General features: G+C 34.2%; 1 protein-coding gene and 1 long non-coding RNA gene across 4 annotated transcripts; both read right to left on the minus strand.

Moving 5' to 3' along the window:
- LOC126654168 (uncharacterized) lies at positions 1–22,696 on the minus strand. Of its 3 annotated transcripts, XR_008791050.1 has the most exons (8): positions 22,267–22,696; positions 22,107–22,183; positions 20,537–20,610; positions 14,747–20,135; positions 14,587–14,663; positions 13,017–13,090; positions 935–1,023; positions 1–305 (listed from the first exon to the last, which is right to left on the minus strand). It is a non-coding gene; the product is annotated as an uncharacterized LOC126654168 (long non-coding RNA). The 3 variants fall into 3 exon arrangements; XR_008791051.1 differs by lacking the exon at positions 935–1,023; XR_007632428.2 differs by lacking the exons at positions 1–305; positions 935–1,023 and adding an exon at positions 12,384–12,615 and having other exon boundaries at positions 22,267–22,695.
- A 1,853-nt stretch (positions 22,697–24,549) lies between these two features.
- Positions 24,550–25,896, minus strand: LOC126687570 (E3 ubiquitin-protein ligase SINA-like 10). The gene is made up of 5 exons (XM_050382129.1): positions 25,874–25,896; positions 25,713–25,775; positions 25,543–25,549; positions 25,301–25,459; positions 24,550–25,206 (listed from the first exon to the last, which is right to left on the minus strand). Exons 1-5 carry the CDS (start codon positions 25,894–25,896, stop codon positions 24,550–24,552), a joined length of 909 nt encoding a protein of 302 aa, XP_050238086.1.
- Between the last annotated feature and the right edge of the window lie 1,819 nt (positions 25,897–27,715).

The following is a 27,715-nucleotide window of genomic DNA, read 5'->3' on the forward strand; positions in this document are numbered from 1 at the left end:
CTCGCGGGCTCTAGTTACCGTACCCTGCACGAACTGGCCTCGCGGTACTATATACATCAGTTAGTGTATCCAAACATTTCACCGGCCTCTGGGGCCGTAGATTATATATCAAACACGTAGCTTATCAAAAGCATATAAAACAATGACAGCAGTTAATATATACAATCAAAATGAACTGCTGTCTAGGCTACTAGTCTGTCAACACAGGACCACTACTGCAGCGCTCACAAAAGTCAGAAACTAACATATACAGCTGATTTCTGGACTTCAAAATTGGCCTCTAGCTAGGTCCACAAACTAAGCACCTGAAAGACATCAAAGGTGAGGGGTCAGTATTTGGGAAAATACTGAGTGAGTTGACATTTACTAACAGTATTAATATCGAAATATAGCATCGCATCTCAAGAAAACAATAATGTAAAACATATAAACAGGTACTTGATCCGTACGAAACTAATATCCTAGCATGCGACATATTTCTCGAATAATCATTATCATTCAACCCAATCGTAAATATCAATCGCGAGTCCAACTCGCTGGTGGCCCAGCCACTAGATACGGGGACTCCAGACTACACCGTAGCCGAGTACTCACTCGTATCAAAATCATATACCCAATCGTAGATATCAATTGCGAGTCCAACTCGTTGGTGGCCCAGCCACGTAAATTTAATAATCATCATCAGCTCCCAGCTGTGTCAAATCATTTCTCAAATACAAACATACTAGACTGACTCGATACTGGTGATCACACAGCCTATTGACACCCAATAGGTAGCTAGTTTCTTCGGATCGCATACTAGTTCTTGTATATAGAAACTAATAAAACATATAACATTTCAATCAATTATATATAATGCGATGCGTGTAAACAGTATATATATTTATATAAAATAACTTTAATATATAATACATGAAAGTAACGTGCAACTCACAGTGACCGCTATCCACTCTACAACAAGATCGATGTGGTAATATGCTCGTACTAGTACACCTCTATTGTCCTCACTGCTCGGTCGTACGTCTGATACATATTAATAAACGTTTAATAGTTAGACGCAGACCATGTGTTTATACGTATAATACCTTCATAATTTAAGTATTGGTTTCATTTTTAGTATTATTCTTGTATTCGGAAATTCTTAGTCGTATCCACGACTTATCGAATACCATTCCTTGTATTCGAGAATCATATAATTCCCTTAACGTTTTTCATTATCATAATTCGTGTAAAACGTCGAGCTAAATCTCCATTTTTGACTTATCGAGGTCTTTAATTGAGTTTTAGGGTTTAATGTTCAATATTATCGAAATTCGGGTCAAACTAGGTCAAAAGTCCGTTCCGGTACCCCGAACCTACTGTGCGGGCGCATAGTGTGACTATGCGCTCGCATAGTCTGGCTATGCGGGCGCATAGTCTGGCTATGCGCTCGCATAGCCTTGCTTGGCTATGCGGGCGCATAGCACGGCTATGCGCTCGCATAGCTTCTGCTATGCGGGCGCATAGCTGACCGCTATGCACGGCCCCGGAAACGTCGTTTCCGGGCCGTTCCGCCGCACCCCGACCTACTACACATATCAATCATCTCATTTCTCACCAAACCCATCATTTCATTTTCACCAAAACGTCCAAACCGAGCCAAAAACGTCAAATTCATATTCTTTACCAAAACAGCCCATATAACTCGAATTTGGCACCAATTCTCAAAATCTTACCTTGAAATGAAGCTTGAGATCAATAGAGATTTCGATTACGAAGAGATCGACGTGAAAATCGCTTGAATCGGACGTCGAACGAAGAAACGGCGAAACGACGTAATCGGCGATTTCTCTCGCTGTCTCTAGAATCCTCCTCTGCTTCTTCATTCAAATGAAGAATTATATATATTTTGGTAAAATTCCCACTTTGATCCTTTCTTTATTTACTTCTTACTTGTAATACCCCGGAAAATTTTTCAGTGTTTTTCCGACAATTTTTCCAATCGTTCTGAATTAAAAATTGAAGTTATCGGTTTGGTTCGAGTTGGTTGGATTGGGGTTGATTTTATTGGTTTAACCAATTAATTTTTTTAATTAAAAAGAAAAAAAAGAAATTGTTGGATTCCCGTTCGAGAAATTGGATTCTCGAACGAGAATCCAGTTTCAGGGCTTGGTCTCGTTCGAGACCAGGTGGTTCTCGAACGAGAACCAAGCCCAAAAGGCTGTTCTCGTTCGAGAACAAGGTATGTCTTTTGGATCCCTTCGCCTAGCCCACTTCGAACTCATTTACGGCCTATTTCCGCTCGTTATTTTAAGTCGATTTCTAAATGAAAAACCTAGATCACGCTGCAAACAAACCCTAGCCGTCTTTCTTTTATTCTTTCGCTGAGAAATCGCTGTTCTTGATCGCTCTGAAGTTTTCAGAAAAATCTTGGGTAAGTTTGTATTGAATTTCAGATTTTTGCTTTTGAACGGCTTTCCGTATTTTGATTCGTTCTCCTTCGTTTCTTGGTCGAATCCAGTTCCGTTTCGTCGATGAGATTGTAGACACACGGCTCTTCAATTCCCATCTTTGTTTTCGCCAAAACGGTACGTAATTCTATGCGATATAGTCGCCGCCGTTTCATCGTATTTACACGTTGTGATGGTTATGTTTTGTTCTAAGTTTCTGCCTTCTGTCTTGAGTTGGACTATGTGAATCTCATGGATCTTTTTGGGTTTAAAACCTATTTCATGTTATTATAGCTTGGTTTGAATCATTCGGAATCTTTTCTCATCGGTTGCTTGATCCGATCCGCCGCTCTTTGTCTTGAGCATGGCACTGTCCTCTTGTTTTGTTTTAAAATCATTAAAGGGTGAAGTTTGTTATATTCGATTGTTTAATTAGGTTTACCGTTGATGATTGGAGCTGCTGTTTTGTTAACCTTGGAATTTATTAAGTTGTTTGCTTAAGAATCATGAAAGCTTGTAATTTGGAAAGTTTAAAATTCATGTTTATTGTTTCTGTAACTTCATGTTATTATGTTTTGGGTTCAAATATTCAAATGAGGAAGATGATAGTGGGCGGGGTTGTTTGGTTTTGATATGCAAGGGATGGCTAATTAGCCATTATGGTTATCAAAATTTTATGGATTAACTAATGGAATCCCTCTAGTTATTTAGCAATTGTTTTTGTTTTAATAATTTTTGTTTCTCGCTCTAATTTATTAATACGCAAATTGTGAACGATAAATATTTTAACAATTTAAGTTATAATTACTCGGGTAATTATATTTGTTTTCGAATATTAAAATTTGCTAATTTACCATTTAGCCCCTGGACTTATTTTATAACTTAATTAAGTGGATTTTTGGTTAATGACTTTATGGTTGGTTTTAATTATAAACAAAAGCAATTAATTTGATTTCGGATATCAATTTGGTTAAAGTACAATTTAGTCCCTAGTTGGCTAAAGTACAATTTAGTCCCTAAACTTTTATAAACTTAAAATGTTTAAGTTTTTGATTGTAACTCGGCTTACTTGAAGTTAAAGATATTGGGTTCCGTTTTAAATATTGATTTATTATTTTATCAAAAATTGATTTTATAATTATAGACTATGGTTTATAATTGGGTATGATTAAACTTATTTTATTAAGGTGATTTTGGGAATTATAAACTCTGGTTTATATTTTGATAAAATATTTTGGGTCGGGTTAGACTTGGATCACCCGACATGTGAGGTAGCTTGGTAGTTATTGGTAACTCGGCTAACCCAATATTTGAGGAAATGGATTTAAGTTATTATATATTTATTATTTAAGTAATATTTTCGGAACGGATTTTAAAACGGGAACCCAATAGACTTTGCTTAATTATTTGAGTATTGTGTTACTCGATGTGATTCATTTTGACTCGGGTCATTACGTGATTAATTGTTCATTCTATTCTTGCTATGTTTATGCTTGGCTCGGTATTGTGCTAGTCCTATGTGGTGTCTAGTATTCTTAGAGTTAGGGGTTGAATGGAGTTTAACTTATATATTGTTTTAGACCCGTCGACTGCTCGTGCTTCGGAGTCTACGCAGGGTTAGCTGTTTGCCAAGATTCACGTGGATAAGCAAGCAGTGAGTTTATATCGCTATTTACCGCTTTATTAAGTAAATTGTATTTTGTATATATGTACATATTGTATAAAAAGATTTCGAACTGTTTTCGGCATTATGGATCTGAATTGGACGGGCTACTCGATGGGCATCATCGAGACTGTGTGCGCACCGGTACGATCATATATGGTATTTGAGGTAGGTTAGAGATACGTCTCACCTAGTGAGGGGGCCGGTGGAAGATACGTCTCCTGGGACTCACATGTTTTATTCGAGTGACAGTCGGGGATCGGTTTTTGAGATACGTCTCACCGAAACGACAATGGATTTAGTATATTGTGGTTTAGGGTTTCAATACTTATCCATAATGATAAATTCCTTTACAAATGTTTTAAAAGTGTTTTAAAGGTTTTCACTTAATAAATGTAAATAGTTATATGAACTCATCTCAGTATATCTGACCCCGTTGTTTTCCCAAATTTTCCAGGTTTATGATTTGAGCATTGGTCGATCTCCGTTTCTTCATTCTCGGAGGTTTTTATTTTATTTTCAGAATAAAAGAGTCGAACTGTTTTAAACTCTTAGACCGCAGTAGTAGTATTAGATTATTTATGATTAGCCTTTTATTATATTTTAGACGGTTGATTGTCAGTGATTGCTTTTCGCTTTTGGCATGGTTACAGTAATTATGGTATTTATATTATATTGCCATACTGTTGGAGTTATGAATTTAATTAAGTATACTTTGAATATATGTTGCTTATTGTACTGCTAGATTAGGCTGAAGTCTCGGTTGCCCCAGAGCATGTGGTTTTCTGCAGGTACATTGTTTTAAATGATATAAGTTGATAATCCGCAAGGCTAGCTACGGGTTTTGGTACAACCATACCCATACCCTAGCGCCGGTCACGATTCATGAAAATGGGTCGTGACAAAGTTGGTATCAGAGCTTTGGTTTCAAACCAAGGCCTTATGCATGTTGATTGTTATGTGTTTTTGGCATGATAAGTTGATGTCGTGTCTTAGGAACTACTGCAGAATTAGGATTCGAGTCTTGTCTTTTAAAACGTCATCATTTGTTTTCAAACTTTCAGCCTACATCCTATAGGTGATGTCTGTCACTCTTTATTTGATGTTGATGATATGTCCGACAATTAATTTCACTTAGATGTTACTTGTTGTGTCTTATCATGTTGAGTTTATTTCACTTGAGTGATTTTAATTGCTTCTGATTTCTCGGGAAATCTTTTGTTGATGAAATTTTCTAAACTCATACTTGGGTATGATGTTGTTTGGTAAATTTTGGCATTTAAGCCTGATACGATTTAGAATATATGGAATGGTTACGGTTAATTTACATGATGCGTTGAATTGCTTTTGACTTATTAAAAAGTACAATTTGGCTTTTTCCTCGATTGTTGATTTTGAATGTGATCGTATGCTGGGCGTTTGCCTTGTTCTCTATTAAATAGATTTTGGGTTAAATTTTAAAACGTGTTTTGGTGGTCATACATTACTTTGACCACATGTCGCTTTAAAATTTTCATTGAGAATATTTGTTTTATTTGATTTGTGTGTAGACACAGAATCATAAGTGAAGTTGGCTTTAAATTCTTAAAAAGTTTGACTTTTGGTTAAGTTACCAGTAAAAAAGAAATTCTGGTATTTTTAAATACTATGTTAGTCTTGGTGTTAACAAGCGATGATTTCAAAAGGATATTTTTATGAGATAATTCATTGTTTTGAGAATTTTAACGTTGAAATTATTTTACCATGTTGAGGTATATCAACATTTTAAATTTTTGGGATTTACGGAATAGATGTTGAGATTAAAGATTTTTCATTTGAGATTTTAGATTGCCGTTTAACAGTTGGGTTAAGTTGAGCTCTCAATTTTGAAAGGATGGAAATTTTATTAAAAATATTTTCCAGTTTTACGAATATTTTGAACACGTTTGTTGAACGATTGTTTTGGGTTCGACTTGGGTCACCCAAATTTAGGAGTTGAGCTTGGTAGTTATAATGACTCGGCTAGCTCGATGATTTTATGATTTGAGATACTTGGGTATCTGTTTTAAAGCAACTAATTAATAAAAAGAGATTTTTACAAATTGTGATTTTGTTTTAACCATGGGGCTCAACAAAATTTGGAAGTTTTCGTATTTGACTTTAAATTTCAAAACGAATTTTGAAGCGTACTATTAAAGGATGATATAATTCCACGGTGATTTTGTATGAAATTTCAAGGATATGTTGTGACATATCCCGATTTGTTTTTTTTAGTATGTTTGAGTTAATTGGTCTCAATGGTATGCTTACGTGGTTTACGATTTACAGATTTGTTTTCGTGTGAATTTAGTGGTGTTGTATAACTTGCTTATCTGTTGGATTAGGTTGATTGTTTTTGTTTTATCTCTTCGTACGGAGTAGCACGTGAGATGATTTAATCACGTGGTTATGGTTGACTTACCTCGATGTATAGTTTGACCTTTGAGTAAGAACTTCCTTTAGATTTTGTTTCCTTCGTTTGGTTTAGGGTTGCGCGGAGTTTTGCTGTTTCTGTTTCGTGGATCGAAACCTTTGGTTTTGATATCGAGGAATACGAGGGAAGTATTCCCTTGGATTGGCTGATGATATCTGATTATCCTAGATCGGATATTGAATACTCTGAACCGAGGAGATAGATCGGTGTATTAATGCACTGATGTTTCCATCAAGTCTGGTGATGCGATGCGGTAGCTGGCGGTAAATTTGGTAGGAACGTTTTGATGTGTTATTTCTTTGGGAATGAGTTTCAATTAAAGTTTAGGGTAGGTTGGTATTTATGCGGAAGAGTTGTAACGGAATTTTAGGTCGAATTGTTTAATAACATCGAATGTTGCTAGGTTACAAGTAAGGAATTTTGAGAAATATTTTGAGGTTATCGAGTGCACATCTCACAGAGTGTAACATCTAGCAAATGTTTTATTGAGGAATGGATTTCAAAGATCGATTTGCTGAAATATTTAAAATATTTTCAACACGTAATTGTGCCCAGACATATCATGAACATGCATTTTGAATGTCACGAATAGGTTTGCATTAAACACAGAGTTGTTCACTAAATATAAATAAATTAATAATTGATACATGCATAATAGTACATGCATCACGTGCATAGAAATTATTAGGGTTGGATGCAACTCTTTGGGGATGAGAGATGTCATCACCCTGGCGCACAATTATGTAAAATGGATTTTTATCGATAAAGTGTTTTGAGAAAGATGTTTTGAAACAAACTCGCGAGTCCCTTTGGGGTAAATGTATTTATAAAGTTGTGAAATTTCAAATGATTTTGAAACTGTTACCGAGAGGTAGCTAGACAAATACTCTGTGATGATGGTGATGGTTATTGAACGTTTACGTTGTGAGTGATTGGTCTGTAGAATCAGAATCTTGTGGTTATGAGTAAAAATGATTTAAAGGTTGCACTCGAGATATAGTTGTGCTAAGAGCAGTATAGAATATTTTAGAATAGAAAGCTTTCGTGATAATTTCCGATTTGTAATTTAAGGATTTGTGAATTTTGAATGTTGGTTATGCTCATGTGTGTACACTACGTTTGTTGTTTTTAAGGAAACCTTATCTTTTCAGTTTTGAAAATGTCCAAGTATTTTGGTGTATTGATATAAAGTTATTTTCATAAACAAGAGAATTACACTTGCTAATTTTACCTTTCTGGGGAAAGGGAGAAATTTTGTCAAAATTGGTTCAAAAGGGATAAGAAATGTTTTTCGCTTGAGCGATTTCTTCAATTGTGTTTTTGATTAAGAGGAAAAATTCAGAAGTGACTTAAATTTAGATGTTTGAAATATCAATGTGTATTTTGAAAACGGGGAATTTTGTCATATTTTAACTTATATGAAAAATGGTATAAACTATTCAAAAGGGTGTCTTAGCAAGCTTGGTTTAAAGAGAACATGAATTTAGTCAGTTGAACTGTTTAATAAATTTGCAAAAGTATTTGAAAGTGGGAAAACTTTCGGAGTCTAAGTGTGGATACTTTGAAAATTTTCAAGATTTTGTAAAACCAATGGTTTTCAACGGCAAAGGTATTTCGTTTGTGAATGAAAATTTTTATATATAAATATTATGTATTTAAAGATTTTATACCCACAAGAGTTGATTTTGAGCATAACTGACAATCCGGTCATAGTAAACTGGTTGTATTGATCTATCATTGTATACGAGGTTTTAGTCAATGGATTGAATAACTTTGAAAATTTTGAGAATTTGAGTTCGATTTGGTTATATGAGATAGTTGATTTTAGAATCGGGAATCGCGGTTAATAGGTTTCGACAACCATGATTGGTTGATCGATTTTGTTAATTGATGGTGTTATCGTAATGTTTGTATATCGTTTGATCATGGTTGAATAATTGTTGTGAGAGACAAAAAAAATTTAAGTTGTCAGACGCAGTCTATGTTCAGTGTAGTCGTGGCATTGTGTATTTGAAGTTTATTGGGTGTTGTTATCGATTATTTTATATCGATCTTATTATTAATGGAAGGAAATAGGTTTTGTAAAACATAAGATTTTATCAGCTTGTGTTTTTGGTTTTCCTGTTGAGACGATAGAGTTTAGAATCATAAGAGCTATAGTTGACCTAATGGCTTGATCTTGAATTTTGATATTGAGGATTTTATAAGATTCGAGCTGGTTTTGGAAGCCACTCCGGTATAGAGTATTTGTGACTCTCAGTTGAATAATTGTGTTATCATTAGTTGGGGTATCTAATGGCTAGAAACAGAAATTGGTACATATGTGTGTTGTGATCGCTTATTGTGAAACAGTTTTAGATTTGAAATTGGAGGTTCGTTTTTGTTTATCCTAATTGTTTCAGTTGAGTTTTGTCTGGGAGACTTGGTGTTTCTTCAGGTTTCGCTATGTAAGACGTGGTTCGTTTTGGTGTCAATGGAAAGTTGGCACCAAGGTATATTGGTCCTTACGAGATTTCAGAGAGGATTGGAGCTGTGGGTTATCGTCTGGTTCTGCCGCCAGACATGTCTTTAGTACATCCTGTGTTTCATGTTTCTATGTTGAGGAAGTGCATTTCTGATCCTTCGCACGTGATTGTGCCTCAGAGTGTTGAGATTGACCAGGAGCTGTCCTATGAGGAACAGCCAGTTGAGATTGTTGATACGCAGGTGCGTAAATTGCGGAACAAGGAGATTCCGATGGTCAAAGTTCTCTGGCGCAATCATTCTGTAGAGGAGTGTACGTGGGAGACCGAGTCGGATATGCGAAATCGCTATCCTTTTCTTTTTTCCGTGAGGTGCGATATCTTGAATTTTGATCTTTTATAATTTTCTACTTGTGTTACAGTTGTCCTGGTGGAAATTGCTTATCGTGTTAAATTCGAGGACGAATTTTTATTAGTTGGGGAGAATGTAATACCCCGGAAAATTTTTCAGTGTTTTTCCGACAATTTTTCCAATCGTTCTGAATTAAAAATTGAAGTTATCGGTTTGGTTCGAGTTGGTTGGATTGGGGTTGATTTTATTGGTTTAACCAATTAATTTTTTTAATTAAAAAGAAAAAAAAAGAAATTGTTGGATTCCCGTTCGAGAAATTGGATTCTCGAACGAGAATCCAGTTTCAGGGCTTGGTCTCGTTCGAGACCAGGTGGTTCTCGAACGAGAACCAAGCCCAAAAGGCTGTTCTCGTTCGAGAACAAGGTATGTCTTTTGGATCCCTTCGCCTAGCCCACTTCGAACTCATTTACGGCCTATTTCCGCTCGTTATTTTAAGTCGATTTCTAAATGAAAAACCTAGATCACGCTGCAAACAAACCCTAGCCGTCTTTCTTTTATTCTTTCGCTGAGAAATCGCTGTTCTTGATCGCTCTGAAATTTTCAGAAAAATCTTGGGTAAGTTTGTATTGAATTTCAGATTTTTGCTTTTGAACGGCTTTCCGTATTTTGATTCGTTCTCCTTCGTTTCTTGGTCGAATCCAGTTCCGTTTCGTCGATGAGATTGTAGACACACGGCTCTTCAATTCCCATCTTTGTTTTCGCCAAAACGGTACGTAATTCTATGCGATATAGTCGCCGCCATTTCATCGTATTTACACGTTGTGATGGTTATGTTTTGTTCTAACTTTCTGCCTTCTGTCTTGAGTTGGACTATGTGAATCTCATGGATCTTTTTGGGTTTAAAACCTATTTCATGTTATTATAGCTTGGTTTGAATCATTCGGAATCTTTTCTCATCGGTTGCTTGATCCGATCCGCCGCTCTTTGTCTTGAGCATGGCACTGTCCTCTTGTTTTGTTTTAAAATCATTAAAGGGTGAAGTTTGTTATATTCGATTGTTTAATTAGGTTTACCGTTGATGATTGGAGCTGCTGTTTTGTTAACCTTTGAATTTATTAAGTTGTTTGCTTAAGAATCATGAAAGCTTGTAATTTGGAAAGTTTAAAATTCATGTTTATTGTTTCTGTAACTTCATGTTATTATGTTTTGGGTTCAAATATTCAAATGAGGAAGATGATAGTGGGCGGGGTTGTTTGGTTTTGATATGCAAGGGATGGCTAATTAGCCATTATGGTTATCAAAATTTTATGGATTAAGTAATGGAATCCCTCTAGTTATTTAGCAATTGTTTTTGTTTTAATAATTTTTGTTTCTCGCTCTAATTTATTAATACGCGAATTGTGAATGATAAATATTTTAACAATTTAAGTTATAATTACTCGGGTAATTATATTTGTTTTCGAATATTAAAATTTGCTAATTTACCATTTAGCCCCTGGACTTATTTTATAACTTAATTAAGTGGATTTTTGGTTAATGACTTTATGGTTGGTTTTAATTATAAACAAAAGCAATTAATTTGATTTCGGATATCAATTTGGTTAAAGTACAATTTAGTCCCTAGTTGGCTAAAGTACAATTTAGTCCCTAAACTTTTATAAACTTAAAATGTTTAAGTTTTTGATTGTAACTCGGCTTACTTGAAGTTAAAGATATTGGGTTCCGTTTTAAATATTGATTTATTATTTTATCAAAAATTGATTTTATAATTATAGACTATGGTTTATAATTGGGTATGATTAAACTTATTTTATTAAGGTGATTTTGGGAATTATAAACTCTGGTTTATATTTTGATAAAATATTTTGGGTCGGGTTAGACTTGGGTCACCCGACATGTGAGGTAGCTTGGTAGTTATTGGTAACTCGGCTAACCCAATATTTGAGGAAATGGATTTAAGTTATTATATATTTATTATTTAAGTAATATTTTCGGAACGGATTTTAAAACGGGAACCCAATAGACTTTGCTTAATTATTTGAGTATTGTGTTACTCGATGTGATTCATTTTGACTCGGGTCATTACGTGATTAATTGTTCATTCTATTCTTGCTATGTTTATGCTTGGCTCGGTATTGTGCTAGTCCTATGTGGTGTCTAGTATTCTTAGAGTTAGGGGTTGAATGGAGTTTAACTTATATATTGTTTTAGACCCGTCGACTGCTCGTGCTTCGGAGTCTACGCAGGGTTAGCTGTTTGCCAAGATTCACGTGGATAAGCAAGCAGTAAGTTTATATCGCTATTTACCGCTTTATTAAGTAAATTGTATTTTGTATATATGTATATATTGTATAAACAGATTTCGAACTGTTTTCGGCATTATGAATCTGAATTGGAACGGGCTACTCGATGGGCATCATCAAGACTGTGTGCGCACCGGTATGATCATATATGGTATTTGAGGTAGGTTAGAGATACGTCTCACCTAGTGAGGGCGCCGGTGGAAGATACGTCTCCTGGGACTCACATGTTTTATTCGAGTGACAGTCGGGGATCGGTTTTTGAGATACGTCTCACCGACACGACAATGGATTTAGTATATTGTGGTTTAGGGTTTCAATGCTTATCCATAATGATAAATTCCTTTACAAATGTTTTAAAAGTGTTTTAAAGGTTTTCACTTAATAAATGTAAATAGTTATATGAACTCATCTCAGTATATCTGACCCCGTTGTTTTCCCAAATTTTCCAGGTTTATGATTTGAGCATTGGTCGATCTCCGTTTCTTCATTCTCGGAGGTTTTTATTTTATTTTCAGAATAAAAGAGTCGAACTGTTTTAATGTCACGACCCAATTTCATGAATCGCGACCGGCGCTAGGGTATGGGTATGGTTGTACCAAAACCATAGCAAGCCTTGCGGAAAACAATTAAATATTTAAACCTGCAGAAAACTGCTCGGAGGCAACCGAGACTCCAACCTAAATATAGCAATTTATATTACAGTTCTAATATAAATAACTTAATTATCCAAAAAATGCTCAACAACATGCCTTAAATATAATATTAAAGTAATCCAGAGTAGACATGCTAATAGTAAATAATCGATCAAATCGATAATCCCAAACTGCGATAACAATGTAATATACTAACTAGTTCTACTGCGGTCTAAGAGTTTGAAAACAGAAGTAGTTTAAATAACATAAAACCTCCGAGGAATCAAAAGAATCGGAGTGGACCAGCTTTCAAATCATTAACCTGGAAAATTTGGGAAAACAACGGGGTCAGATATACTGAGATGAGTTCGCAATACTATTTACATTTATTAAGTTTAAAACCCTTAAATCAAACATTTTATACTACTATAATATGATTATGGAAAACAGTATTGAAATGATCCCAGCGTAAGTATGACATAGCATACTGATAAACCCAGAGTGGACGGGAACAAATCCTCGTCATATATATATACCAGCGTAAGCAAGACTTTAGTCTGCCGATTCCCAGAGTACTTACCGGTGCACACAGTCTCGATACAAGCCTATCGAGTAGCTCGTTTCAATCCAGATCCATAATCGCTTAAAACAGTTCAAAATCATTTATAATATTAAAATATAATGCGGTACTTAATAAAGCGGTAAATAGCACTACAAACTCACTACTTGCTTATCCACGTGAATCTTGGCAAACAGCTAACCCTGCGTAGACTCCGAAGCACGAGTAGTCGACGGGTCTAAAACAATATACAAGTTAAAATCCGTTTAACCCCTAACTCTAAGAATACTAGACACCACAAAAGACTAGCACAAAACCAAGTCAAGCACAAACATAACTAGCATAGAATGGTTAATTAATTACATAAAGACCCGAGCCAAAGTACGAACCACATCGAGTAACACAACCCAATAAATAAATAAGTCAAGTCTATTGGGTTTCCGCTTTAAAATCTGTTCCTGAAAATATTACTTAAATAATAAATAAATAATAACTTAAATCCATTTCCTCAAATATTGGGTTAGCCGAGTTACCAATAACTATCAAGTTACCTCATTTGTCGGGTGACCCAAGTCTAACCCGACGCAAAATATTTTATCAAAATATAAACCAGAGTTTATAATTCCTAAAAATCATTTTAATAAAATAAATATAATCATATCCAATTATAAACCATAGTTTATAATTATAGAATCAACTTGATAAAATAATAAATCTATATTTAAAACGGAACCCAATAGCTTTAACTTTAAGTAACCCAAGTTACCACCAAATACTTAACTAAAATAAGTTAAGAAGACGTTATAAAAGTTAAAACGTAACTTTAGCCAAAATGGAATAACAATCCATAATTCTCGAAAACGATAATTACTCAAACAATTATTCGATTTAGAGATTAAAATAAAATATCGTTTCAAAATATAATAATCAAAACAATTTAAATTATAATCGATACTAACAATATTTTAAAAATTAGATATCGTTATCAAACAACAAAATTAGAAATTAAAACAATAATCTAAAGTCCGGATTTTAAATCAGTATTAATCAATTCAATAATCTTTAATTATAAGAAAACCAATCAATAGGCATAAGTATTTTAAATAGCCCAATCACTTTGAAACAAGACATTGCCGCCATAGACAAACCCAAACAGTAAGAAATAGTGAATCATTTAACTAACACCACATCTCAATCAGTAAGTAGAATATATGCACCTCCATTAACATTGGATATCATCATAATTAATGTCTCAGCCAACAATCATAACCATATTATTATGAGAAAACAAAAGAAAAGCATGAGCATCCAAACACATAAGTTCATACTGCCATGAACTATAGGAAAACGAATAGAGCTTAAAATGAGACTCATTGACAAATAGAGCAATCAGTATCCTGGTCACAATTAACAAACCATCTCAAATAATCGTTAAACAATTATGGTCATAGTAAGGCATCTATAATATCAGAAAATTTAGTAAAACCTTGGCATGATCATGAGTAAAGAAGGGCAGCCAAGGCTCAACAAAACGGATAACGAACCCGCAACGAAATAAAAAGATCGAAGCAAGGCAGAAATCAAACCGTTAAGGACCATCACATAACATGAACCACCTTTAAAATCACAAGAACTCATCCGAAGAAGATATCATACGGCAGAATTAAAGAGAACAAAACAGTAGCCAAAGTAATAACAAAACGATTTAACATAAACTCAAGAGAATTGACGTACCGTTAGACCCACCATGCTTGGAAGGCTTCAGAGGTAATTTGGCAAAGATTGGACGTGAGAAACAACTAGTCACAATGCTAGAACAACACAACATAACAAGTCACGAAACGGCAAAACGATGATGAACGAATTCCAAGGAAAATAAACGATTAAAGCTTACCGGATTTTAGAGAGATTTGGAGAGATGAGGGATGAGTATTCTCAGAGTGAAAGTTAGGGATTAGGTCGGCTAGGGTTTGCGAAATAAACTGAAAGAAACCTAAGAATTGAAATGGATAATGCAGCATATATATACTGCTAAAAAAAAGATCTGCTACTTATAAAAAAAAATGGGCTTCTAATATAGGCCACATACAAAATGGTGATGGGCTTTTCACGTGGGACTTAGAATGTATGTATGAGTTGCATGCAATTGTCATACTTTTCTCTTTTATTTTTCTTTTTAAAAAAAAAATTTATAATACAAACCAAACATGAATCGTACGACGACCGAATCAACGAACGACTAAAATAAAATTTAATAAAAATATATATTAATAATATTAATAAATTACCTAAGCTTGACGGAAATGCAAAATTTTAAAATTAAAATTTGAAATAATTTAATAGTAAAATAAAAGAAAAATACGGGATATTACATTCTCCCCAACTTATTAAAAATTCGTCCTCGAATTTACCATAAACCAAAGTAATATAAAATCCATTATATCACGCAAAACAAATCACATGTAACTCTAAAAGTACGGAGCAAAGCATCCTCAACGGAACGAAAGAAAACAACTAATCGTAGCAAATTTCAGATTCCCAAAATCACTTTATGACTAGGTGACAATTCAACGGAAACAAAATTACATCGCTTAATTCAATCTAAGCAAAACACAACCACAATCTCACTAGATTAAACAAACTCTCATCAAAGGTAATCCTACCACAATGAAAACTGAGGAGAGTGAAAGCGAAACGAAACATATATCAACCAAAAACACGCTGAAAATATATGGGGTATTACATTCTCCTCGGCTTATACAAATTCGATCTCGAGTTTAAAACTGATTTAAAAACTCGAATGATCACCACACGCATACACGAAATTATTCCGAGTTCAACAATTTGGTACATCAACGACTTCTCAAACACCACGGGTGAACGAATTAAAAATTTATTTTCTAACCGGAAATAACCAAAACGCTATACGATGAAAAATTTCGAAAATAACAGGCTCAACTCTCAAAGACTGCCAAAGCAACACTACACGTTTGGGAACAATCCCAAAATTCAAATCGTAATCTTACTAAGCCAAACTTCATGCTACAAACCGAAATATAAAGACACTCTCACTGAAAATAATCTTACATCTCTTCACGCCTATGCACTATATCATTATGTGATCACAACGCCAAATACCTCATGAGAAACTTACTACTCCCATTAACAAGAATACGAGCAATTCAAATGTCGTCCTTCTTACATACGCTCTCCCAAAATAATTGCTGAAACTAAATACCACTAGAATCGTCTCGGTTAACTAACTAAGATCAGCTCGACAATACGATCTACCTTTCGAGTCAAGACGTAAGAAAACACATAATTTCTAAGGAATATATAACTTAAACTTTCTGACAACAATATTTTCCATCCTCGACATTTATTTTTAATCACCAAAACCCCGAATCCTACTGAAGATCATTAAAAGTCAATCGCACTCAAATTGATTATTGGTTATGCTCAAAACAGAATTTTTCCAAAAAAAAAAAAAAAACACTTTATGTAAACACAAATATATTAAAACGCAATCCACTTTCAATTTGAAATCACTGGCACCTCAATTTATTTTTCACTTTAAACCAAAAATAATTAACCCGTTGAAAAATCCCTTTGTTCGTAAACGTACTAACAAAATAAACACTCTCATTTTTTTTTTTTTTGTAATCGAATTTACTTTCAAAATAAATTCACGATTTTTATATAATCTTTCGTTTAGAAAAGTCTTAAATCTACTTTAAATCAAGCTGATAAAATTACATCACTTTTCCTAAAAATAAATTTTGCAAATGAGAATCCCTTTGTTTACAAAATAGTTTCTATACCGGTATCAAAATTTTTTAAACAGATATTAAATCTGTAAAAACAAAATTGTTTTTAGTTCTTTATAAAAACACACGCAGAGTATAACCAATGTTCTTCAAAACAAAACTCCTCAAATCATATACTCTAAGCTGACACAACTTTTTAATCTGAACTCAATATTTTTTGGCACCTAGCACAACTAAACCTTGAGTGCAACTTATAACCATAGCTCCTATTTACCAAACGCTGATACCCCAACAATATAGAATAAATCCTTACAATGCCATTTCTCTTAAATCACTACCGTCGTCACAGAGTATTTGTCTAGTTCCCAACCAAATAAAAATTTCAAAACCGTTTGAAATTTAATAACCTTTTAAACACTATTTTCACAATATAACTCGCCAGTTTTAAACAAAATATTTTTCTTGAAAAATCTCACTGACAAAATTTATTTTACATAATTCTGCGCCAGGGTGATGACAACTCTCATCCCCAAAGAGTTGCATTCAACCCTAATAATTTAATGCCGTGATGAATGTTCTAAATGCATGTATCAATTATTTATTTCTCTTTTAATTAGTGATCATGCTTAATGCTCAATGCAGTTTCCTATTCGTGGCATTCCAAAATGCATGTTCATGACATGTCTGTGCAGAATTATGTGATAAAACATTTCAATGAATTTTAACACGTTAACATTTGAAATCAATTTTTTTTTTCCTTCGAAACATTCTCTAGACATTACACTCTGTAAGACGTACACTCGTCCATTTTGACATATTTGCCCATCTCCATAATCCTAGTCCACCAATTTGAATTCTCAAAACGAAATAACCTAAAATCAACAGCGAAACTAAAATTTACCTAACAACGAATTTCTCTTCAAATCAATTTGAAAATTTTCCAAAGGCATCAAAGCAACACGACCGCCTTCACAGCTTCAATATCAGTTTCGATATTTCACCAATCTATCTAAAGAAAACACTATTGTATTACTACACTGATCAACCTCGATTCACAGATTCCATATCTAATTCTAGAACACTAACAGCTGAACTATCGACTTATCACAAACGAGTCCGACGTAGAAACACATAGCGTTTAAAATTTCACGCACGAGGAAAACTCACACGAGAAGAAATATTTCACCGGTGCTGACTAATATAATTAATTCGTCCTCCTCCAACTAGGACAAGTTTCGGGATTTGAATCTGCGAACAGCTCTTGAGAATCGCTCCTCAAATTTATTGATAAGAAAATTAATCACTTCGATTTCCAGGGTCAAACGCTATATCCGGCTAAAACAATTATAACGTCAAAACTAATCGTAGGGTAAAATAAAATAAAGGTTTGAATCGCACATCGACACTAATACCAAAATTAAGCCAAAGAAAACTAGCGAGGAATACTCTCACGTGTTACTCCACACAATGAGGTCAATGAGGACAAAAACTGATATGGCTTAATTTAATAAAGCACGAGATACAATAATAATAACATAGTAATATAGATCAAGAATTAATTACACAACCGATAAGCACTAATGCATCTTGCAGTAAAACAACTACTCATTAAGGTAGATAACCAAAACAATTTCAAAAGGTTAAGCACACAACATCTTATATGATCCACGAATTCCTACCGACATGACAGTAATATTAAATAGTCCAACAACGATTAAAATATTAAATCGTGCAATATATTCAAAACGTCAACTCAGAATAAAACGAATTGTGATACTGATCAAAAGTACGCATTAAACCGATTTCGAAAGATAGTATTTACAAAATAGGTTTCAAGTTTATGTCGAGCCCCACAGTGTAAAAATTCATTTTCCGGAAAACCTCTTTTATAAAACATTAGATATAATTGTTCCCAAACGCTTCAAATTAAAAATTGTCGAGTTGGCCGAGTGATTACCACTTCCAAGCTCAACTCCCAATTTGGGTGACCCAAGTCGAACCCCTAATAACCAATTGTAAAACGTTTACAAACATTCTCAAGTCCGAAAAACGCATTTTAAAATAGATCTTAATATTTTCAAAATAAAAAGCTCGACGTCACACGATAACAACATCAGACTCATCGCCCGAGTGAAAAACAATTATTCTTTAATAATCTTTTCAGAAATACAAGTTTCATTCAAAATTAGCAATTCGCAGTCATGACCAACAACACCAAAGTACTGAAAAACTACAAATGGTAAAATCACAAATGTCAAAATGATATTTCCCTTTTTTTAAAAAAAAATAATTAATAATAATTTTTTTTTTTGAAAACCGTCGTTTTGGAACAACGATTCAGATGTAGCATTTCAATTTTTTTTTAAAAAATAAGAGAAATTCATTTTTTTTTCAATTTTCAATCAAATACACAATTTTTGAAATATATGAATTTCATCATTTTTTTTTTTAGATACTTAAAATAATATTTTATGGTGTCGTGTCTAGACCACTCTTTTGACTTTTTGCATCAAAACACCAGTTAGGCAAAATTTATCTCCTTAAGGTAATTTTAAAACTAATACGTAGCCAACAACGTAATTCCTAAACGTGTAAAAAGATTTTTCGGTCAAAAATTATTTAAACTCAAAACAGTGTCAAATCCTGACAAATATATATATTTTTTTTTAAAACAATCAAGGCTCTCGGCCAAACCAGAAGTACTCAGAAAATAATTTAACGTCAACAACATCCTTAAAGCATAACAGCCAACATATATCACCCAAGTGAAGAGCAACATCATTAAGATAAGGCAACTAACATCATACCCAAGTATGACATAAGGAAAAATTAGCAACATAAGAAGAAATCAAAAGCAATTAATTCACCCAAGTGAAATAACATCAATAAAATAAAACATCATATCAAAGCATAATAAACGACTGACTTGACGCAATCCTATCGGTGTGGACAGAAAGTTTTAAAATCAAAAGATGACGTTTCAATGACAAGACGTGAACCTAATTCCGCAGTAGTTCCTATGACTCTATAACAAACTTAACAGAGTAAACACATAGCAAGAAAATGGCCTTGGTTTGAAACCAAAGCTCTGATACCAAGTTTGTCACGACCCAATTTCATGAATCGCGACCGGCGCTAGGGTATGGGTATGGTTGTACCAAAACCATAGCAAGCCTTGCGGAAAACAATTAAATATTTAAACCTGCAGAAAACTGCTCGGAGGCAACCGAGACTCCAACCTAAATATAGCAATTTATATTACAGTTCTAATATAAATAACTTAATTATCCAAAAAATGCTCAACAACATGCCTTAAATATAATATTAAAGTAATCCAGAGTAGACATGCTAATAGTAAATAATCGATCAAATCGATAATCCCAAACTGCAATAACAATGTAATATACTAACTAGTTCTACTGCGGTCTAAGAGTTTGAAAACAGAAGTAGTTTAAATAACATAAAACCTCCGAGGAATCAAAAGAATCGGAGTGGACCAGCTTTCAAATCATTAACCTGGAAAATTTGGGAAAACAACGGGGTCAGATATACTGAGATGAGTTCGCAATACTATTTACATTTATTAATTTTAAAACCCTTAAATCAAACATTTTATACTACTATAATATGATTATGGAAAACAGTATTGAAATGATCCCAGCGTAAGTATGACATAGCATACTGATAAACCCAGAGTGGACGGGAACAAATCCTCGTCATATATATATACCAGCGTAAGCAAGACTTTAGTCTGCCGATTCCCAGAGTACTTACCGGTGCACACAGTCTCGATACAAGCCTATCGAGTAGCTCGTTTCAATCCAGATCCATAATCGCTTAAAACAGTTCAAAATCATTTATAATATTAAAATATAATGCGGTACTTAATAAAGCGGTAAATAGCACTACAAACTCACTACTTGCTTATCCACGTGAATCTTGGCAAACAGCTAACCCTGCGTAGACTCCGAAGCACGAGTAGTCGACGGGTCTAAAACAATATACAAGTTAAAATCCGTTTAACCCCTAACTCTAAGAATACTAGACACCACAAAAGACTAGCACAAAACCAAGTCAAGCACAAACATAACTAGCATAGAATGGTTAATTAATTACATAAAGACCCGAGCCAAAGTACGAACCACATCGAGTAACACAACCCAATAAATAAATAAGTCAAGTCTATTGGGTTTCCGCTTTAAAATCTGTTCCTGAAAATATTACTTAAATAATAAATAAATAATAACTTAAATCCATTTCCTCAAATATTGGGTTAGCCGAGTTACCAATAACTATCAAGTTACCTCATTTGTCGGGTGACCCAAGTCTAACCCGACGCAAAATATTTTATCAAAATATAAACCAGAGTTTATAATTCCTAAAAATCATTTTAATAAAATAAATATAATCATATCCAATTATAAACCATAGTTTATAATTATAGAATCAACTTGATAAAATAATAAATCTATATTTAAAACGGAACCCAATAGCTTTAACTTTAAGTAACCCAAGTTACCACCAAATACTTAACTAAAATAAGTTAAGAAGACGTTATAAAAGTTAAAACGTAACTTTAGCCAAAATGGAATAACAATCCATAATTCTCGAAAACGATAATTACTCAAACAATTATTCGATTTAGAGATAAAAATAAAATATCGTTTCAAAATATAATAATCAAAACAATTTAAATTATAATCGATACTAACAATATTTTAAAAATTAGATATCGTTATCAAACAACAAAATTAGAAATTAAAACAATAATCTAAAGTCCGGATTTTAAATCAGTATTAATCAATTCAATAATCTTTAATTATAAGAAAACCAATCAATAGGCATAAGTATTTTAAATAGCCCAATCACTTTGAAACAAGACATTGCCGCCATAGACAAACCCAAACAGTAAGAAATAGTGAATCATTTAACTAACACCACATCTCAATCAGTAAGTAGAATATATGCACCTCCATTAACATTGGATATCATCATAATTAATGTCTCAGCCAACAATCATAACCATATTATTATGAGAAAACAAAAGAAAAGCATGAGCATCCAAACACATAAGTTCATACTGCCATGAACTATAGGAAAACGAATAGAGCTTAAAATGAGACTCATTGACAAATAGAGCAATCAGTATCCTGGTCACAATTAACAAACCATCTCAAATAATCGTTAAACAATTATGGTCATAGTAAGGCATCTATAATATCAGAAAATTTAGTAAAACCTTGGCATGATCATGAGTAAAGAAGGGCAGCCAAGGCTCAACAAAACGGATAACGAACCCGCAACGAAATAAAAAGATCGAAGCAAGGCAGAAATCAAACCGTTAAGGACCATCACATAACATGAACCACCTTTAAAATCACAAGAACTCATCCGAAGAAGATATCATACGGCAGAATTAAAGAGAACAAAACAGTAGCCAAAGTAATAACAAAACGATTTAACATAAACTCAAGAGAATTGACGTACCGTTAGACCCACCATGCTTGGAAGGCTTCAGAGGTAATTTGGCAAAGATTGGACGTGAGAAACAACTAGTCACAATGCTAGAACAACACAACATAACAAGTCACGAAACGGCAAAACGATGATGAACGAATTCCAAGGAAAATAAACGATTAAAGCTTACCGGATTTTAGAGAGATTTGGAGAGATGAGGGATGAGTATTCTCAGAGTGAAAGTTAGGGATTAGGTCGGCTAGGGTTTGCGAAATAAACGGAAAGAAACCTAAGAATTGAAATGGATAATGCAGCATATATATACTGCTAAAAAAAAGATCTGCTACTTATAAAAAAAAATGGGCTTCTAATATAGGCCACATACAAAATGGTGATGGGCTTTTCACGTGGGACTTAGAATGTATGTATGAGTTGCATGCAATTGTCATACTTTTCTCTTTTATTTTTCTTTTTAAAAAAAAAATTTATAATACAAACCAAACATGAATCGTACGACGACCGAATCAACGAACGACTAAAATAAAATTTAATAAAAATATATATTAATAATATTAATAAATTACCTAAGCTTGACGGAAATGCAAAATTTTAAAATTAAAATTTGAAATAATTTAATAGTAAAATAAAAGAAAAATACGGGATATTACATTTAAACTCTTAGACCGCAGTAGTAGTATTAGATTATTTATGATTAGCCTTTTATTATATTTTAGACGGTTGATTGTCAGTGATTACTTTTCGCTTTTGGCATGGTTACAATAATTATGGTATTTATATTATATTTCCATACTGTTGGAGTTATGAATTTAATTAAGTATACTTTGAATATATGTTGCTTATTGTACTGCTAGATTAGGCTGAAGTCTCGGTTGCCCCCGAGCATGTGGTTTTCTGCAGGTACATTGTTTTAAATGATATAAGTTGATAATCCGCAAGGCTAGCTACGGGTTTTGGTACAACCATACCCATACCCTAGCGCCGGTCACGATTCATGAAAATGGGTCGTGACATTACTATTGATCTTTCTAACTTTTCTTTCTTACGATTTAGTCCATAGCTAAATTGTTAAACTCTTTTATTACGACTTATACGTATTATTTATATCCGATAAATAATACGAAGCTCGATATTAGCACTTTCCCGTCAAAATCCGATATTTCTATTTTCGACTCAAAGTGGCTAAATTACCACTTTGGTCCATGTGCCCTATTTTGGACTTTTCTTGACATTTTTCCTTTTAGTTCCAATTCTAACTTTAGAATTGAAATATAATCTAAATTTTCGCATAATTAGTTTCCCAAAACCGACCTACTTAAGACTTATTTACTTTATCTTTTCAGAAATTCTTCTGATATCGCCACCCTAGCGAATCGCAACTGTCACTGAATAGGCTTGATTTGTGGGCAAAAAAATTGTAGTGAAGGGGTTGGTTATGTATTATTGGAGGCAGCCAGAGTTGGACTATCATCAAGGGATAAAGCCAATTGAACATGATAGAGATGTTGAGGAGATGGCAAGGGCTGGGCTAAAAGCAGGTGTGGTTGATGTGTACGTTAGATATTTAACCTGTGATGATGTGCATAATTTGGTGCCTGAGAGTGGACTCAAGTTAGAATTGAAAGAAATTTAAGAAGATGGTCCATTTGAGCCAGTTGAAGATGGTCCAGTCGAGGCAGTTGAAGATGCTTCGGGAGTTGAAGAAGGTCCAGGTGAAGAGATATTGTTGTTAGAGTGGTACGGCACTGAAGATGAGGGCCAAGTAGAAGCCTTGGAAGTGCAGATTGCTGCTGTTGAAGGCCCATTTGACGTGGCTGAAGGTTCAGAAGAAGGGTGCAGCAAAAAACAAAAGAACAAATAAAAACAGCAGAACAAATAAATGTAGCGTTGTTTTTTATTTCCGGATATGTTGTTATTTTATTTTAAAACACTTATATGTTTTTTAATTTTGCAATTTCATAATGTAGCATTGTTCTTTATTTCCTGATATGTTGTTATTTTATTTTAAGACACTTATATGTATTGGAAATTCTAATTTGGAAATTTTACAAATTTATTTTTAGAAAAATGAAATATGTATAGTTCATGCATGACCACTATCTTTCATTCTTATAATTTTGTTCACATAAGGTCCCTGACTTTTAAAATGGATTGAGCAGTGGACCCTGATATTTATTACTCTGGACAAAAAAATATACATAAAACATATAGAACATACATTACTTACAGAACATGTAAAATATAATACATAAAGACATATAAACAAGCAGAAAAGTAAAATTAATATTTCATTTCATTAAATATTCAAACATTTCAGAACATTTAGAAAAAAAATACATAAACAAGCAGGAACCCTGAACAAGAACACAAATCTCCATCTTGACCAAAAATACATAAACAAGTGATCCTCTTAAGCAAAAATACATAAACAAGAAAAGATAAACAAGTCATCCTCTTAAGCAAGCTCTAGTGCGCGATAAACACAAAACTCCATCTTGATCATACCGTCAACGAAAAATTTGTGGTCACTATCAAGAAGGAAACCTGAAAAAGAACGATAATAATTGATGGTGCCTTGAATGTTCTGGGTAGCACTGTGAAACTTGTGACTTGAGTTGGCATTCACTTCAATTTCATAAGGGCAGCATCCAGTTGCTAACGGTCCAAGACAACACATTGTAAGAATATTCCCATAAGAACAAATTGTGTTGTTCAGAATAAACACAATGTCGGTGTTATCCTCTTGGAGAATAAAACAATTATCATTCAGCCGGACAGAAACATGGAATTTACGACAAAAAACAAACGGCTTCACAAAATCTTTATGCATCACTTTACAGTGAGCATAAATCATTTCAGATGTTCCCTTGACATTGCAAACTTCAATGGGGCATGAACACTCTATAAAAGAACATAACTTTTCGTGGTTGATCTTATCGGGGTACCTAACAGTTTCTGGGCATCCATAATTCTTGAACGCGCAACAAACTCTCAAAGACTCAGCAACATCTTCCAGAATCCGGTTCCTCATTCTCCCGATAGGCAGGGTGCAAGAATGGCACTTTTGAGTCTTCTCCGAGCATGCGTTGCATGTTGCATGCCCATTTTCACACTGAATATAATTACAGAAACAATGCAATTACTAAACAATACAATTACAGAAATAAATAACAGTAAATGGTAAAGAGAAACAAATGGGTACAAACCTGAATAATTGGAGTTGTTAAGGGTTCACAGCATATTGGGCAATCCATAAGTTCCATATTAAGTGAAGACACAACAATATTATCGGACATCTTCTGGTTAATCTGAGAATATGAACAATTTGTGTACTCTGAAATGCTTGAATCAGTTGCTATGGTAGCCTATTTAAATAAGTTAGCATCATGACTCTTCAATTTCTTTAGATGCCCTTTGTGGATGTAATTAATTAGTGATTGTAGTTAACGAAGAGGCTGCATTGGAACAATACAACTGATGGAACGGGTGTAATGAAAGGGTTTCTTGGAAAACCCATTTCTAATCTTTGCTATTAAGTTTTTATTTTTCTGGCGGTTTATTTTTTCTGTGAAGTCTAATATAGCCCTTAAAATTTCCAACAATTATAAAAGACAGCACCTGAACTTATATTTTATAATCAAGTAAACCCCTTCAACATTGAACAAGGGTTCAACGGCAGTACTGTAATTTAAAATTTTGAATCACACACAGTTTTCATAGAAAGCAAGTTGAATGAGTTTAAGATAATACAAAAAATTATTGGAACGCAGTTAACTAACAACACTGCACAAACACAAGCCATTGTCACTTAACAAAAAATGCATCAATTTTTCTTGAAGCAAGCAACGGCTAAACTGCAATCGGCAACTGCAAATGCCACAAAAAAACCAAGCTTCATGATCTTGTTTTTCCTCTCCATGTCTGAGCACTTGACTTCCATCAGCTTGATGTGGTCCTTCAGAGTCTCTATCTCCATAAGTTGCAGACCACTTTCCTGCATCATAATCACATTTTCTTCGTGGTACATCTCATGAGACTCCTTCAATCCCTCGAAGGCCTCATTAAGTTCCTGCAGTTCGTTAATTTTAGCTGCTACATGAGTATGGGCATTAACTAGTTCCAGTAGAGTGGCATTGCGTTCTTGAGTCATGTCATTAAGCTCACTTTTCAACTTCCTGACCACCGTCATCTGATAGGCCATGTCGTTATCGACCCAGGCAAAAAAATCGCATTGATTCTGTGTAATGTAGGTCAAACGACAGTTAGATGGCAACAACGGAGGATTAAGTTTAAATAAAATACTTACATTTCTCTTAGAACAGCAGTAAAATCTAAAATACTTACATTTCTCTTAGAACAGCCGTAAAATCTCCATCCTGGATTTCGTTCCGTAGAGGAAATCTGCAGACGGCATGGAATTCCACAATCGCACACAACTTGTTTAGCTTCTCCTTCCATTGTCGTTGTGTCTTGGAACTGGAGATCTATGGGAAGGCTGGTAAGAAAAAAGAGAAGGAGACGAGGGTTTTCAGAAAGGGGTTGAGTGTTGAGTTGAATTATGTGTTACACCTTCATTTATGTAGGGTTCATATTTGCTTTTTGTTGTCAAGTGTGACAGATGTCCCTTTTTAAATTAATAACGAACCTTTAGTGTTTTAATTATGAAGATTGAGTACCTTAAGTGATCTTGATTTAAGAGGTTGAGGTCCGAAGCTGATCTTTGAGGAAAAGGTTGAGTACCATATTTGTTCTTATAATAAAAGATGAGGATCGTGGTTGATCTTTAAGAAAAAGGATGAGGACCTTAGTTGGCGATATAAAACGTTGACCTTATGGTTGCTAAAAAAAACTGACAAACACAAACTGTTTAATACAGGAACTGTTGAATACATCCATTCATCCATTCAAATACATCCATTCCAATACATCTATTAAAATTCTACTCACAATGTAAAACCTACCTGCACACCCTAACAAAATACTACCTATGTGCACCAAAATAATTAACAAAATAATTAGCACTAAACCATGATCTAGAACTACGTGTTTTGGATCTCTTCCTCAAGATGTTCATGTATCTAGAGGGAACATATTTAGCTATCCTCTTCCCTTTTCCTTTTTCAGCTTGAGTAGGGATAGGTTGGGACGGAGCTCCATCTTCAACAGTGCTCCGTTGGCTGTGGAAGGCATGCTCTTCTGCATCACCTGGGTGGTTCTGGTTGTTCTGGTCTGGTTGGCCTTGGTCAGCAACCGGAGGTTCCGCCTGAACTGCTTCATCCACAAATGGAAAGGTTTCACATCTACTCGGTGACCTATGAACGACTTGACTTGTACCCTGCCATGGAAAGACACAGACCAATTAAAAATTTAATGGAATAATAAACCAAAAACTAAAAACAATAAAACCAGACATTCACTAACATCCATCATCCAGCGGAGGGTGACTGGAGCGTCAAGAAGCACATATTCTCTTTCAGCAGACTGACCACCAGGCTCTCTTTCAGCAGACTGACCACCAGGATATCTTTCAGCAGATGGACCACCAACCTCATGAGTTGACTGACCCCCACTTCTCTTTAGGCAACCCCTCTTATTGTGTCCAAATTTGCCACATAAACTGC

Source organism: Mercurialis annua, linkage group LG6 (genome assembly GCF_937616625.2).
Source record: "Mercurialis annua linkage group LG6, ddMerAnnu1.2, whole genome shotgun sequence".
Classification (NCBI taxonomy): domain Eukaryota; kingdom Viridiplantae; phylum Streptophyta; class Magnoliopsida; order Malpighiales; family Euphorbiaceae; genus Mercurialis; species Mercurialis annua.